Here is a 12,966-nt window from a genome sequence, read left to right on the forward strand (position 1 = left end):
CCTCTGCACCTGCCAAAATCTTATTATTCATGCTAACTAAGTTAAAAGATCGATTTTTGCCTGACTCCAATAAAACAAAAAAAAAAAAAAAAAATTTAAAATTCTCAAATTCTCAAATTGGACCAACTAATTATTCCTATGGTGTTTTTTTTCATTAATTTTCTCTTATTTTCAAAATTAAAGTCACAGACAGCAAAGATGAAGAATTTTCATCACATCATAGAAAATGTAAAATTTCTAAAATTATGAACAATGTAATTTTTTCATTGGAACCAACAAGACTAGAATTATTCTTGTCAATTTGAATCCGATAAGAATCCAATTACTTCCTCTTGGAGGCCAATATGTTATCACGCATCGTTTTATTGCCTAAATATAAGAAATCTCATGTTAAAATAAGTTTTATTCATCTGAAGACCAGCATAGTGATTGGGTTAACGTACTCCTAAAACTTTAATATTTTTGTGGTTTTTATTTTGTATGTACCTACCTAATAAAAACCTAAAAGTGAAATAAAGTGTAAATGTAAAAGTGTTTTAATAAAAAATATTTCTTTCTTAGATTTCTTTCAAAATGGATATAAATCGTTAAGAATAATTATTTTTTAAGTGAAAATTTACTATAAATTAAAAAAAAAAATCAAAAATTTTAACAAAAAAAAAAATCTATTTCAATGCACGAAATAATCGAATTGTGTAATGGTGAACAAAGTTATGCGAAAAATTCCTCTTAAACGGAGACGAAAAAACTATCAAAATGATCAAAGTTTAAGTTGTTCACTTTTTACTGCCTCGACTGTTAATAATAATAATTCATCGTCATCATTATCTACGCCTGCCAAACGTTTATTGCTGCCACAATGGGTCACATTCAGCGCCACACTTATCATTATCGTCATCTTTAATATCACATGGAGTACAATTTTGGGTTATGTAGATGCTGTCGCCGCTGCCGCCGAAAGGAATGAGGATGATAGTAAGTTTTTTTTTCATTTTAATTTTTTTCTTTAGCAAAAGAATGTGACTCAAGATTTAGTGCTTTTTACTGAACTTAAAGTTAACATGTTAAATAAAGTTTTATTGTTGGAGGAGGCCAATTGATTAAAAATGATATATTGGCGGACGGTATTGAGGCGGTTCTTCCTTTTTCAGAGAGTCTATGGGTTATTGATTTTTATTATGATTTCCTTATAAGGGAAGTTTTATTGAAAAAATGTGCATTTTGAATACGTCATAGTTTTTATAGGAAATCGAAGAAAATTAATGGGGGAAATTCCTTTCTAACACCAAACGTTTTAATGTAGTATTATTAATAATTAAAAAAAAAAAATACTTAATTAAATGCATAGCACAGTGTTCTTGACAATTTTTAAGTGCTAATTTGACCTTTTTTTTGAAAATTGCCTCTCCCGAACCAAAGGAAACAGACCTAACCCAATTGGGTTGGCCCACCTACATGTTTCTAGCTTTTGTAGAATCTTATAGTAAAATGCACCCAAGGGTACAAAAAAAAAATAATTTTTTGACATGATGTATTTTAGTTAAGAAGGTCATATTGTGAATTTTGTTTCAGGCTTGCTTCTAAAATATGTTAAAGTGAAAAATGTTGCAGAGATATTGAAGTTTGAAGAAGAATCATTTTCCATCAGAGTCCGATAAATGAATTTCAAAAATCGTATGAAACATTTAAAAATACAAATTAAAGCTAAATACACAAGTTTTTTGCTCTTAACAAAAAATAATGTTGATGAAAACGTTAGAACATCGTAAAAACCATTATCCAATACATCTTCTCAAAAAAAAATCTGAAAAAAAGAAAACTCGAGTTTTTACTTTAACATTTTTTTCCACTGGTGTATGAAAATTATTTAAAATATTATTATTAAAACAAAACTGGGTAAGAGTATTTGGAAAACAACAAAAATGTTGTATTAAATGTTTTAGTTTTTCTACAAAAATAATGTTACGTATACACCACAGTGGCCTGCGAATTGTGCGATCTGTCAATAGAATGATCTGCTCAAAAAAATGTGGCAAGCAAAAAAATGCTCTTAAGATTCGTGATATTCCATAGCAACTGTCAATACCCACCTAAAAGCAATCACATAATGGTGTTGATTTTAGTATCGTTAGATTTAAAATACAAATCATTCATATATATTCATATATTTCAAATAAAATTCTGATGCGTTTTTTTTTTTTCAAAATGGGGGCCTATGTCTTATAAGAATTTGTTGGTACCAGGAATCCAAAATAACACTTTACTATTATTTTCATTCCATTTGTCTGACTCTTACACCAGGACATTTAAGTTTTGACCCGGGCAAAGTTGTATACAGCATATTTACTGGTGGAAATTGTTGGCAGAAATCGCTTACTCACATTCCAAAAGTAACAAGAAATGCCATTTGGGATCTGGGAACTATATTGAAAAACTGCATCAATAATGCAGTTTTCGGTTGAGCTACTCGTATATCTCTATAAAGTAATTGTTGTTGAGAGGTCAAAACAAGCTTATTTCTTTGCTGAATCTAAAAAAAAAAAACAAGAACGGTATACAACAAGTCCAAAAACACGCTGTTAAAATAATGGTAGATTAAAGAAAGAAATAAGTTAAAATATTTCGATGGTCATTGGCATCGAGAATAAAAAAGACTATAAGCATTAGGGTGGGTCAAAATACAATTTTTTGGATTTTCAAAAAGGCTCAGCGATTAAAAGGTGCTAAATGGTTCGGTTAGCTTATAAGTAAAATTTCATTTCATTATTTTAACTTTAAGTGCCTCCGGATTGTAGGTTAATTTTTGAAAGAGCTGATTTTTGCCTAAAAACCACACATGCTTTGCTTTATTGATTATTATCTCATTTCTTATAAAATCTAATTCAAGAGCATGTGCCAAAAAGCTTAAGCGTGTAGGTTGGGTCCGGACAAGAAAAAAATCGTATTGAAGGGGATTAATATTCGCCCCCGTTTAGTCAGGAGGGGCAATTTTCTAAAAAAAAATGATTTAATTAGGAAAAAATATTATTAAAAATCAACGGTTATACCTACAACAACATGTTATACCTTTTTGTTAAGCCCAAAATCTCTTTTTTATTTTGCTTTCAAATAAAGCTGTTTTATAAAACAGTTTTTGAAAAATTAATTAATTTTCAAAATCAAAATTTTGAAAAAAATTTTTATTAAATTTGAGAACTAATTTTTTTTTTTAATTTTATGTGATTAAGTACTATTTAAGTTTTCAAAATTCAATGCTCTTATTTGTTTGTAAGCAAAAACAGAAAACCGGATGCAAAAATGTTTTGTCGTTTTTGAGAAATTAAAAAAAAAAAAACCAAAACTACATTTTTCTAAGACTTGTTAATTAATTGTTAATTAATTTATGAAACATTATATCTTTCTTTTATTATTTTTAAGGGGATACCACGCTTCCAAGGTAGAAAATCGTAAGTTTGAATATGTTTCCTTTGCATTAACTACAATTCTACCAAGTTTCAAGATTCTAGGGTATTCAGAAGTATACTTTTTAATAATTGATATTAATTCTGCCAAAATGGGCGGTTACCACGCCCCCTGAATGTAAAATTTCAATTTTTCGATTTTTTTCCTTGTATGTACTTGAAGATCCATGACCATAACAAGTTTCTATGAAAACTAGAAGTTTGCCATACTTTTTATCATAAATGTTAGTTAGTGTGTTAGTGAGTAAATCAGCTACTCTTTTTGCGATTTTTTAAGGCCTTTTACTTAGAAACTACTAATCCTACGTAGCTGATTTGGACTAGGTTAACAAATAAAACGAGTGTGAAATGTTTGACATTATTGAAACAAAAGTTAGAATGGTTCGAAAAAGGCCCGAGTTTTTTCCTAAGGTTTTAGGACCAAAGTTCATAGAGAACTTGGCTGGGCAACCGGAGGCAGAAGATAGTCTGATTATAACCAAACTTTATATTATTGTTCTATTCACAGTTTGGCACCTTTTCATCACTGTGCCCGTAAAAAAATCAGCAAAAAATATTTCTCCATACATTTGTGACCCAGCCTAATAAGCATATTATGGGTGAAAGGGTGATTTTTTTTCTACTAAAGTGAACTTATATTGGATATAGGTAAGAGTGGTAAGAGAGGTAAGAGGATACTAAAAGCTTCTACCATTAAAATCCAATATAAATTCAGTTTAATAGAAAGAAACACCCTTTCAACCATTATATGTTTATGGCCTTTTTCTATTCTCGATGCAAATGACCATCAAAATATTCTAAACAATTTTTTTTTAACTTGTTACAAAACGTTCTTTCTCCCTTAAAAAAACACCCTTTCACCCAAAATATTTACTTTACTTTTTTGATCAAATCGAAATGTTGTTATAATTTTTTTATAAAAAAAATTTTCAAAATTATTTATTACTGTATAATGTAATTGTACATACATATATGCCCGATTCACAATATTGCGAGACAACGAGACTAGAGCGAGGCGAGATTTTCCTTGACGATTTTTAAAAATTTCCAAATAATGAAAATATATGAAACAATATTGTAAATCAGGCAATATATTCGAAAAACTACAATTTTAAAATCAAAATATCGTCTAAAAAATTGCTCTCAAGCAAAATATTACCAATCTTATTGCAATGGTTTAATATGAACTACAAATTTTCTGTGGAAATTTTTTAGCGAAAATTCGTCTGTTTTTTTTTTATGTTTGTTACCGCATAACTTTGGACAGAGTGAATCAATTTTGATAATTCTTTTTGTATTGGAAAGCTAGTGGCTGCAATGTGGTCCCATTTCAATTTCGTTCAGTTTAAGCCATAGGAACTATTAGAAAAACCATAAAACCCCGTTTTGAATCATGGAAGTCGGTTTTGTTTTTTTGATAAAAATGATTATTCCATCAAAATTTTTCTCGAGTCTTTTGTCATATTTTGTGTTAACCAAAATGCAGGAAAAAATATTTTAAACTTTTGGCAACCCTATGAGATTTTAATTTTTGCATGTGTACCTGTCGTACATACACGATAAAGATTAAACAAACTTTCTTCTCAATAGATTTTGCTATTTTGTGGGCTATTAGGTCTTTTTTGTATTCAACGTTTCAGGTATGATTCATTCCGTATGAATATAGCCTTGTTCGGGACTAAAATTAAAAAAGTTTTCAACCTATAGCCCACAAAATAGTAAAATTTATTTTACTCAAAAAGGGCATCAAAGAAGGAATAGTTACTTCTTAATGCATAACAACCCTGACTTCTACCAGGATTATCCAGCGGCAACCCTAAATGTGTTTCAACAATATACTAGTCACCACAAAATTTAATTGTAATTAAGTCAAATTCTTGTACTATCGAAAATATTTAACAAATAAATTGGTACTACATGGCGTATGAGTAACTTTTTGTATACAATAAATCAGATTTTCATTTCTCTGTTTTCCAAACGTGTATAGATTATTACAAAGGAGTAGAAGGTTGAGTTTACTAAAATTTTGCATAAGTTATTTGAATTTTTGGATCAAGATTCCAACTCTAAATACATTACATCTCTAAAAAAAAAAGAAAAAAAGAACAATTATTCCCATTAAATGTATGGTACTCGAATATCTATACGGCATATTGACACAGATCTGTGTTCTTAATTGCCTTCGCATGTGCTCATAGCATATTGCATTCTTCCGCAGCATCAGCATTATAAACTGGGTGCATGTTTAAGGCGTTGTTAAAGGGTATGTTTTTGCAACACTCTATAAATGCCAACAACACTCATAATATTGCAGCTGCTGTCAAGCTCAATAAATCAATTCATTAAGTTGACACTCTCAATTGAATCACTAGAATTCAGTTGCATGCCGCAACAATCATTAAGGTCAAACAGAAAATAATTTTTTAAATAAAAATTAGAATTGAATAAAAAAAAAACGTAGAAAAAACATAGAATCTTTTTAATTGATTAAACAGACAAGTGCTGTTTATAGTTTAGAATTAGGGAACTAGGTCAATGGTTCGATAAAGATAAGGTTGACTTTTAATCAAGAAGCGCCGCCGATGCACGCCTCCGGTATTTAGTAATTGATTCTCTAAACAATGACATTCTCTTATCTGAAACATAGAAAATTGATTTTTTATAAATTAAGCAATGATGACACTTTTTTTGTTTTGCATTTCAGGCGGTTTGGTTGATCTTATCAAAGAATTCGGAATATCAGATGTCCCAGTTGGTATTACACAAGCCAAAGGCTTCTGTGGCAGTGAACGTAACATCTATCAAGCCTCATATCCATCACCAGCTTTCTCTTTGACCAAAGAAGCTATTCTAACAATACAAACATCGAAAGCCTTTCCCAATGGCTTTCCCGAAGACTTTTCCATCCTAATAGCCCTTAAGCCAAGCAATCGCAGCCAAGTCAAAGTTCCGGTATTTACAATTTACTCCGAAGAAAGTGAAGACGTTCTATCGGTGACAATTGGTCGAGAAATCGGAATGATTTATCAACAAGTTGATGGTCCGAACTTTCAACGGAACGACATTAATTTTGGTATTGGCATCAATGACAACAAATGGCATCGATTTGGTATCAGTGTGAAAGGGCATGCGGCAACTTTGATTTTGGACTGTAACAAACAAGTTACTCGAAGGTTAGACAGGCAACTTGGATCTTCATTACCGACAAATGGTTTGATATTGACCGGGGTACAATTGACAGATGATGAAGGCTTTTTTACTGGGGATATCCAAATGATGCATGTGGCTGATAATCCTGAAGCTGGTTATGATATTTGTTCGAAGTATGTTCCGTCATGTAGCCGAAGTATTGTTGTAGAGTCTGAAGGGGACCCTAACAGCTTACGAAGGTTTGAAAGTTCAACTTGGAGTTCTGTCGGTGGCGAGGGGTTTGAAGCTTTCGAAGGGTCTAGTCGGTCTTCGATTGATGGTTTTAGTGGTGGACCAACGGGAAGCTCGAGCTTTCAATATTCAACTAGTGGGTCTTTAGGTGGAGGCGGTTCGACGGGATCAAGCGGAGCCTATAATTACTTCCCAAATGGTTATGAATTCGGTTCGAGAGGTGGAGCTTCTGGGTCTGCATCGTCTGCTTTAGAAAATGGAGAGAGCGGAACTGGACCGAATTATCATTCCTCACGATATTCCCAAGGACCTGGAGACTCCGAAGAAAACATTTCTGCAGCTGGTGGAATAGAACCAACTGATAACTCATTAGAAGCCCCGAATTCCACAGAAGTTGAAAATTCTAGAGAGGAGTCTTTAGCCGGAAGTGGTCTCAACGGTCATGGACACATTTCTAATAAATCCGAAACAACATCGCAAGAAAATAGTGTTGGTCACGATGGGGATGAATTTGATTTGAATTCTTTCAACACGGGCTTAGGTGGAAGTCGGGAGAGAGGATCCGGTGGTAGGAAAAGACCAAAAGGTCGAAAGAAGCATCGGAAAATGGATTCGGGGGTAATGACTGATTTGGCGACAATTCCTCCGGAACGTCGAAATAATGAAACAGGATTGGGACCCAATGAACCTACAAGTGTAAACTGTTATCCGGGACCGAGAGGTTATACCGGACTTCCCGGACCTCCAGGTGAGAGGGGTCCGAAGGGTGATCCAGGGAGAGATGGTCTTTCTGGGACAGCAGGTGGTCCTGGTGCACCGGGACATGTTTTTGTTGTTCCTGTAAGACCTTATAACTAAAATTTAGTTTCAAGCAATTTAACGGTTTAATTTTAGGTTAGCCAAAGTAATGAAAAGGGACCGGATTCACAAGCAGAGGCTTTAAGACAAATGCTATCGCAGCATATGGTGAGTTTAAAGAACTTTTATGAAAAATACCGTTTCTAAAAACCTTTTTACTTGTAGATGTCTATGAAAGGACCAGAAGGACCAATGGGATTGACTGGATTGCCTGGACCGAGTGGGCCACCGGGTCTCCAGGGGACAAAAGGAGAACCGGGAGATGTGGGAGAACCTGTAAGCCTAACATTCCTCTTGAAATTATATTTCTTCTTATTAATTTCTTATTTTCTGTAGGGTGCCAGAGGTTTGAGAGGTCCAGCTGGGACCCAAGGTCGTGAAGGTCGACGAGGACGATCTGGTCGAGATGGGGAACGAGGAGCAGTTGGGCCAACTGGAGTGAAAGGTGAAATCGGACCGATGGGATCTCCAGGTTTGCCAGGTGATAAAGGTCATCGAGGAGTGCCAGGAGTTGCGGGAGAAAAAGGACAACAAGGTCTTGAAGGACAACCAGGTGAAGAAGGACCAACAGGCTTACCAGGTCTTCCCGGAGAGTTGGTATGTTTAATTCATTTCTATGTATTATTTTCCTTATCCTACATTTCTCTTTTTTAAGGGACCTCGTGGTTTTCTTGGACCTCGTGGATTCCCAGGGCCAGCTGGAAATCCTGGTCTACCTGGTAACGAGGGTGTACAAGGTGTTAAAGGAAATCCAGGATTAACTGGATTGCCTGGAGCACCAGGCCAACAAGGTGCATCTGGACCACCAGGGGCTCCCGGTCAACAAGGTAACCTTGGGCCACCGGGAATTCCAGGTCCATCTGGCAAACCAGGTTTACCTGGTCTTCCCGGAGCAGACGGTGCTCCAGGGCGAGCTGGTACTCCAGGCTCAATGGGCAGCAAAGGTGATCAGGGAATGCAAGGTGTTCAAGGACCAGTTGGATTTCCTGGACCGCGTGGACCAAAAGGTGACGATGGACCACGGGGACCAATGGGAGACAAAGGTGACAATGGTGAACGTGGTTTGGATGGTGAGAAGGGAGAAACTGGTTTGCAGGGAGAGCGTGGAAATGCTGGACCACCTGGTAGCCCTGGCCCTGAAGGTCCAGAGGGCCCAAAAGGTTTTGAAGGACCTCGTGGTGAAATGGGAATGATTGGACCAACTGGGGAAAAGGGAAAAGATGGACCTCAAGGATTCCAAGGGTATCCAGGAGCAACTGGAGACAAGGGTGATAAAGGTGCTACTGGAGCCACAGGACCAGCTGGAATAAAAGGTGAACGTGGACTGCAAGGAACTCAGGGAGAACGTGGTGAAATAGGACCCAGGGGGTTCAGAGGTTCGAGAGGTCGGCGAGGTAACGATGGTATTGTTGGACCAAAGGGTGATACTGGACAACCAGGTCCACCAGGAGCTCAAGGAGAGGCTGGGCGACAGGGAACAGAAGGACCAAGAGGTTTCATTGGAATGCCTGGACCACCTGGAGCCGATGGAAAGAATGGACCTCCTGGGCCAGCTGGAGAAAGAGGATCACCGGTAAGTTTTTTTTTTAATTTCTAGGTTAAATTGCATGTAGATTTTAAACATGAGACATAATTTTTTTAGGGAGAACCAGGTAAACCTGGACCAACTGGAGAGCCAGGTGTAATTGGGCCCAGAGGAGCTACAGGTGACATGGGACAAGTTGGTGAGCCTGGTATACCAGGATTGCCAGGTCTTCCGGGAGAACCTGGACTGCCGGGCGATGCAGGGAAAGAAGGACATCCCGGTCCCCCTGGACATATGGGGAATCCAGGACCACAAGGACCTACTGGCTTGCCAGGATTTCCTGGAGATCGTGGACATCAAGGACAACCTGGCCTTCCAGGACTTAAAGGTGAACTTGGTATTCCTGGAGCTCCTGGAATACCCGGAGACAAAGGTCAAGCAGGTGAAGCGGGCAAAGACGGTCCCCAAGGTCAGATGGGCCGACCTGGACCTCCAGGAAATTTAGGAGCTCCTGGGGCAAAGGGAGAAGTAGGTGAAAAGGGACCAATCGGACCAGTTGGTCGTGATGGTTTGACTGGTTTACGTGGGCTGCCAGGTCCACCAGGGCCGGCAGGAACTCCAGGAGAAGATGGTGACAAGGGTGAACTTGGACCTCCGGGTGAAAAAGGTCTTAAAGGGTCCCAAGGAGAAATGGTGAGATTATTTGAAATTTTTTTTAAAGACAAATATTCAAGTTTAGTTTAATAGGGTCCAATGGGATCATCAGGCCCACAAGGACCTCGAGGAGAATCAGGCCCACCTGGTGCACCAGGAGACAAAGGCCCAACTGGTGAAATGGGCCGCGCTGGCATCAAGGGTGAAGATGGTAAACCTGGAATAGCAGGTCCACCCGGTAATATGGGACTTCAAGGACTCCCTGGTCCGCCAGGAATAAAAGGCGAACGAGGTGACGATGGAATGATGGGACCTGTTGGACCAATTGGAATTCCTGGTGAACAAGGTCGTCGAGGGCCAAAAGGTGCTAGTGGAGCACAAGGAAAACCTGGTGCTCCCGGTCCAATCGGTTTTACCGGAGCGGATGGAGCTCAGGGACAACCTGGACCAATTGGGCCTCCTGGAAAAGAAGGTGAACGTGGACAAAATGGACCTAAAGGTGAAGAAGGTAAATCTGGTTTACCCGGGCCACCAGGAAAACAAGGTAACTTAGGTCCAGAAGGACCAAAAGGTGCACTCGGACCTCGAGGTTATCCAGGAAATAATGGCGAACCTGGTTTGCCTGGTATAAAAGGAGAACCAGGAAAAGAAGGTGATGACGGAAAACCAGGTGAACAAGGTATGCCAGGCGATTATGGTCCACCAGGAAGAATTGGAGAACCAGGACCGCCAGGCAAACAAGGTTCAGAAGGCCCAGCTGGTCTTCAAGGTAGCACGGGCCCATCTGGGGAAAAAGGTGACAAAGGTGATATTGGACCAGCTGGTCCTATGGGAATTATTGGACCACAAGGATTACCTGGAACTCAAGGGCCAGCTGGCTTACGAGGACCTCCTGGTGTCACTGGTGAAACCGGCAGAGCAGGAAATATTGGACCACCAGGTCCAAATGGAAAAATCGGCGACACTGGACCAGATGGACAAAAAGGTGATCGAGGTCGACGTGGTCCCAAAGGACATCGAGGTGAACTTGGAATGGTCGGTCTGAAGGGAGACCAAGGAGAGAAAGGAGATAGAGGATTACGTGGACCACAAGGTCCAGAAGGTCGTAAAGGTGATTTGGGTCCAATGGGACAGTTGGGTTTCAAGGGTAACGATGGTATACAAGGACCTGTAGGAGAACCTGGTAAATTGGGTCCAAAAGGAACAGATGGTCCAACTGGTCCTAAAGGTGATATGGGACCAGCTGGCCCTCCAGGACCACCAGGTGCTCCTGCTGATGCTCCTCTCATTCCACCTGAACTCCTATTTCAAATGGGAGAATATGGAAACACCAAAGCCGATCTTAGACGCCGAAGAGATGTTCCAAGTTTCGAGGACCTTGCTGCTATAGATGATGACGATGATGATTTCAATGAGTTAATGGGTATTTCTAAGGATACAACATCCAAACGAAAATCTAAAAGAAAAAAAACAAAAAAAGAAGATCTCCCACCGAAATTCCAAGACATGTACAGCGCCATCTATACAATGCGTCAAGAAATGGATCGCATTCGAAAACCTTTGGGAACACAAGATAATCCAGCACGTACTTGCAGAGATCTACATTTTGGTCATCCACATTTCAAAGACGATTGGTATTGGATCGATCCGAATGCTGGCATGGCTGATGATGCTATCTATGTCTTCTGTAATATGACTGGCGATGGTGAGACATGTGTCCCGGCTGATCTTCATACAGCACAAATGCCCAGCATTCCATGGCGAAAGGAGGAAAATTTGGATTGGTATTCGAATATGAGAGGAGCTTCAAAGATCACCTACGATACAATTGGATTAGTTCAGTTGACATTTTTGAAACTTCTCTCACAGGAGGGATATCAAAACTTTACCTATTCTTGTTCGAATAGTGTGGCTTGGTTTAATGCAAACGACAATAACTACACGAATGCTATAAAGTTGCAGGGTGATAATGAATTTGAAATTGGAAATGAAGGAACTCCAGTGAAGCCGATTGTTCTGTTTGATGGTTGCCAGGTGAGTTGAAATTAAAATTAGTTAAAATTATTTATTAAATTGATTTTTATTGTTTTTTTTTTTAGAATGGTAATACCCAATCAGAAACGATTTTAGAAATTCGAACAAAACGCTTAAGCTACCTGCCAATAACCGACTTTTTCCCAAAAGACTATGGACAACCAAATCAATCTTTCGGTTTTAAAGTTGGATCTGCTTGTTTTAAATAAAACAAATATGTAAAAGAAAAATTAACGAAAATTTTAATTTTGACGAAATGAAAATGTAACTGGAAACAATTTTGACTGCCAAAGATATTAACCGATAACAGGTTAAGAACCCAACTAAGAATTTTGCTTCTGTAAATCTTTAAAGATACTTCTGTAGCTTCTATAAGAAGCTTTATGGAAGCAAAATTGTTAGTTGCGAAACTAAATAAACTTTTAGTCCTCTAAGAATCTGATTAAGTGTACTTACTAGTTAAATTAATTTTATAAAAGTGTATTTTTTTTATTTTTAAGGTTTATTTTTTAAGGAGAGTCATTTTATTTGTAAGAAAATAAAAATAAAATCAACTTGAAACAAGATTTTAAAGTTTTTTAATTTATTTTGAGAACAATGAGAGCCAACGTTCAGAAAAAAAAAAAAAAATAGGTCCATGTTCAAAACCGAGAGCTGAAAGTTTTTCGTACAAAAATTTAGTTTTTAGTTTTTTTATATTAAAACTTTGTTTCAAAAATCCTATAAGGCTGGACCACCTTCAACATGTATATCATTGAAAAGGTCTCTTTATTCCCTATTCAGTTCTGTCAATTATAGGTTCAATTATTGTATATTTACTGAAATAAGTTATATTTTTGTTTTTTTAATAAATCACTCAAAAACAATAATATTGATTTGTTTGAATTTATTTTATTTAGTATCTATTTTGTTTTTCTTTTTTGTTTTTATTATAAAAAATTAAATATTTTATCCTACATTTTATGGTGTTTTTCATTTATTTATTTTTTAAATTCCTCTTCGATCAATTAATAAAATTTTATTTAATAAATAAAAAAAAAAGTTAAAATTCAA

The 12,966-nt window shown here is 37.1% G+C and overlaps 1 protein-coding gene across 2 annotated transcripts; it reads left to right on the forward strand.

The window, feature by feature from the left end:
* The first annotated feature begins 599 nt into the window (after positions 1-599).
* Positions 600-12,460, forward strand: LOC129915710 (collagen alpha-1(I) chain-like). Of its 2 annotated transcripts, none has more exons than XM_055995366.1 (9): positions 600-975; positions 6,166-7,682; positions 7,737-7,808; positions 7,866-7,976; positions 8,037-8,297; positions 8,356-9,273; positions 9,343-9,918; positions 9,973-11,913; positions 11,979-12,460. In XM_055995366.1, exons 1-9 carry the CDS (start codon positions 699-701, stop codon positions 12,120-12,122), a joined length of 5,817 nt encoding a protein of 1,938 aa, XP_055851341.1. In that variant the 5' UTR covers positions 600-698; the 3' UTR covers positions 12,123-12,460. The 2 variants fall into 2 exon arrangements, with proteins under 2 accessions (XP_055851341.1, XP_055851342.1); XM_055995367.1 differs by lacking the exon at positions 600-975 and adding an exon at positions 5,956-6,056.
* Positions 12,461-12,966: the final 506 nt, after the last annotated feature.

Source organism: Episyrphus balteatus, chromosome 3 (genome assembly GCF_945859705.1).
Source record: "Episyrphus balteatus chromosome 3, idEpiBalt1.1, whole genome shotgun sequence".
In the NCBI taxonomy this organism is placed as follows: Eukaryota; Metazoa; Arthropoda; class Insecta; order Diptera; family Syrphidae; genus Episyrphus; species Episyrphus balteatus.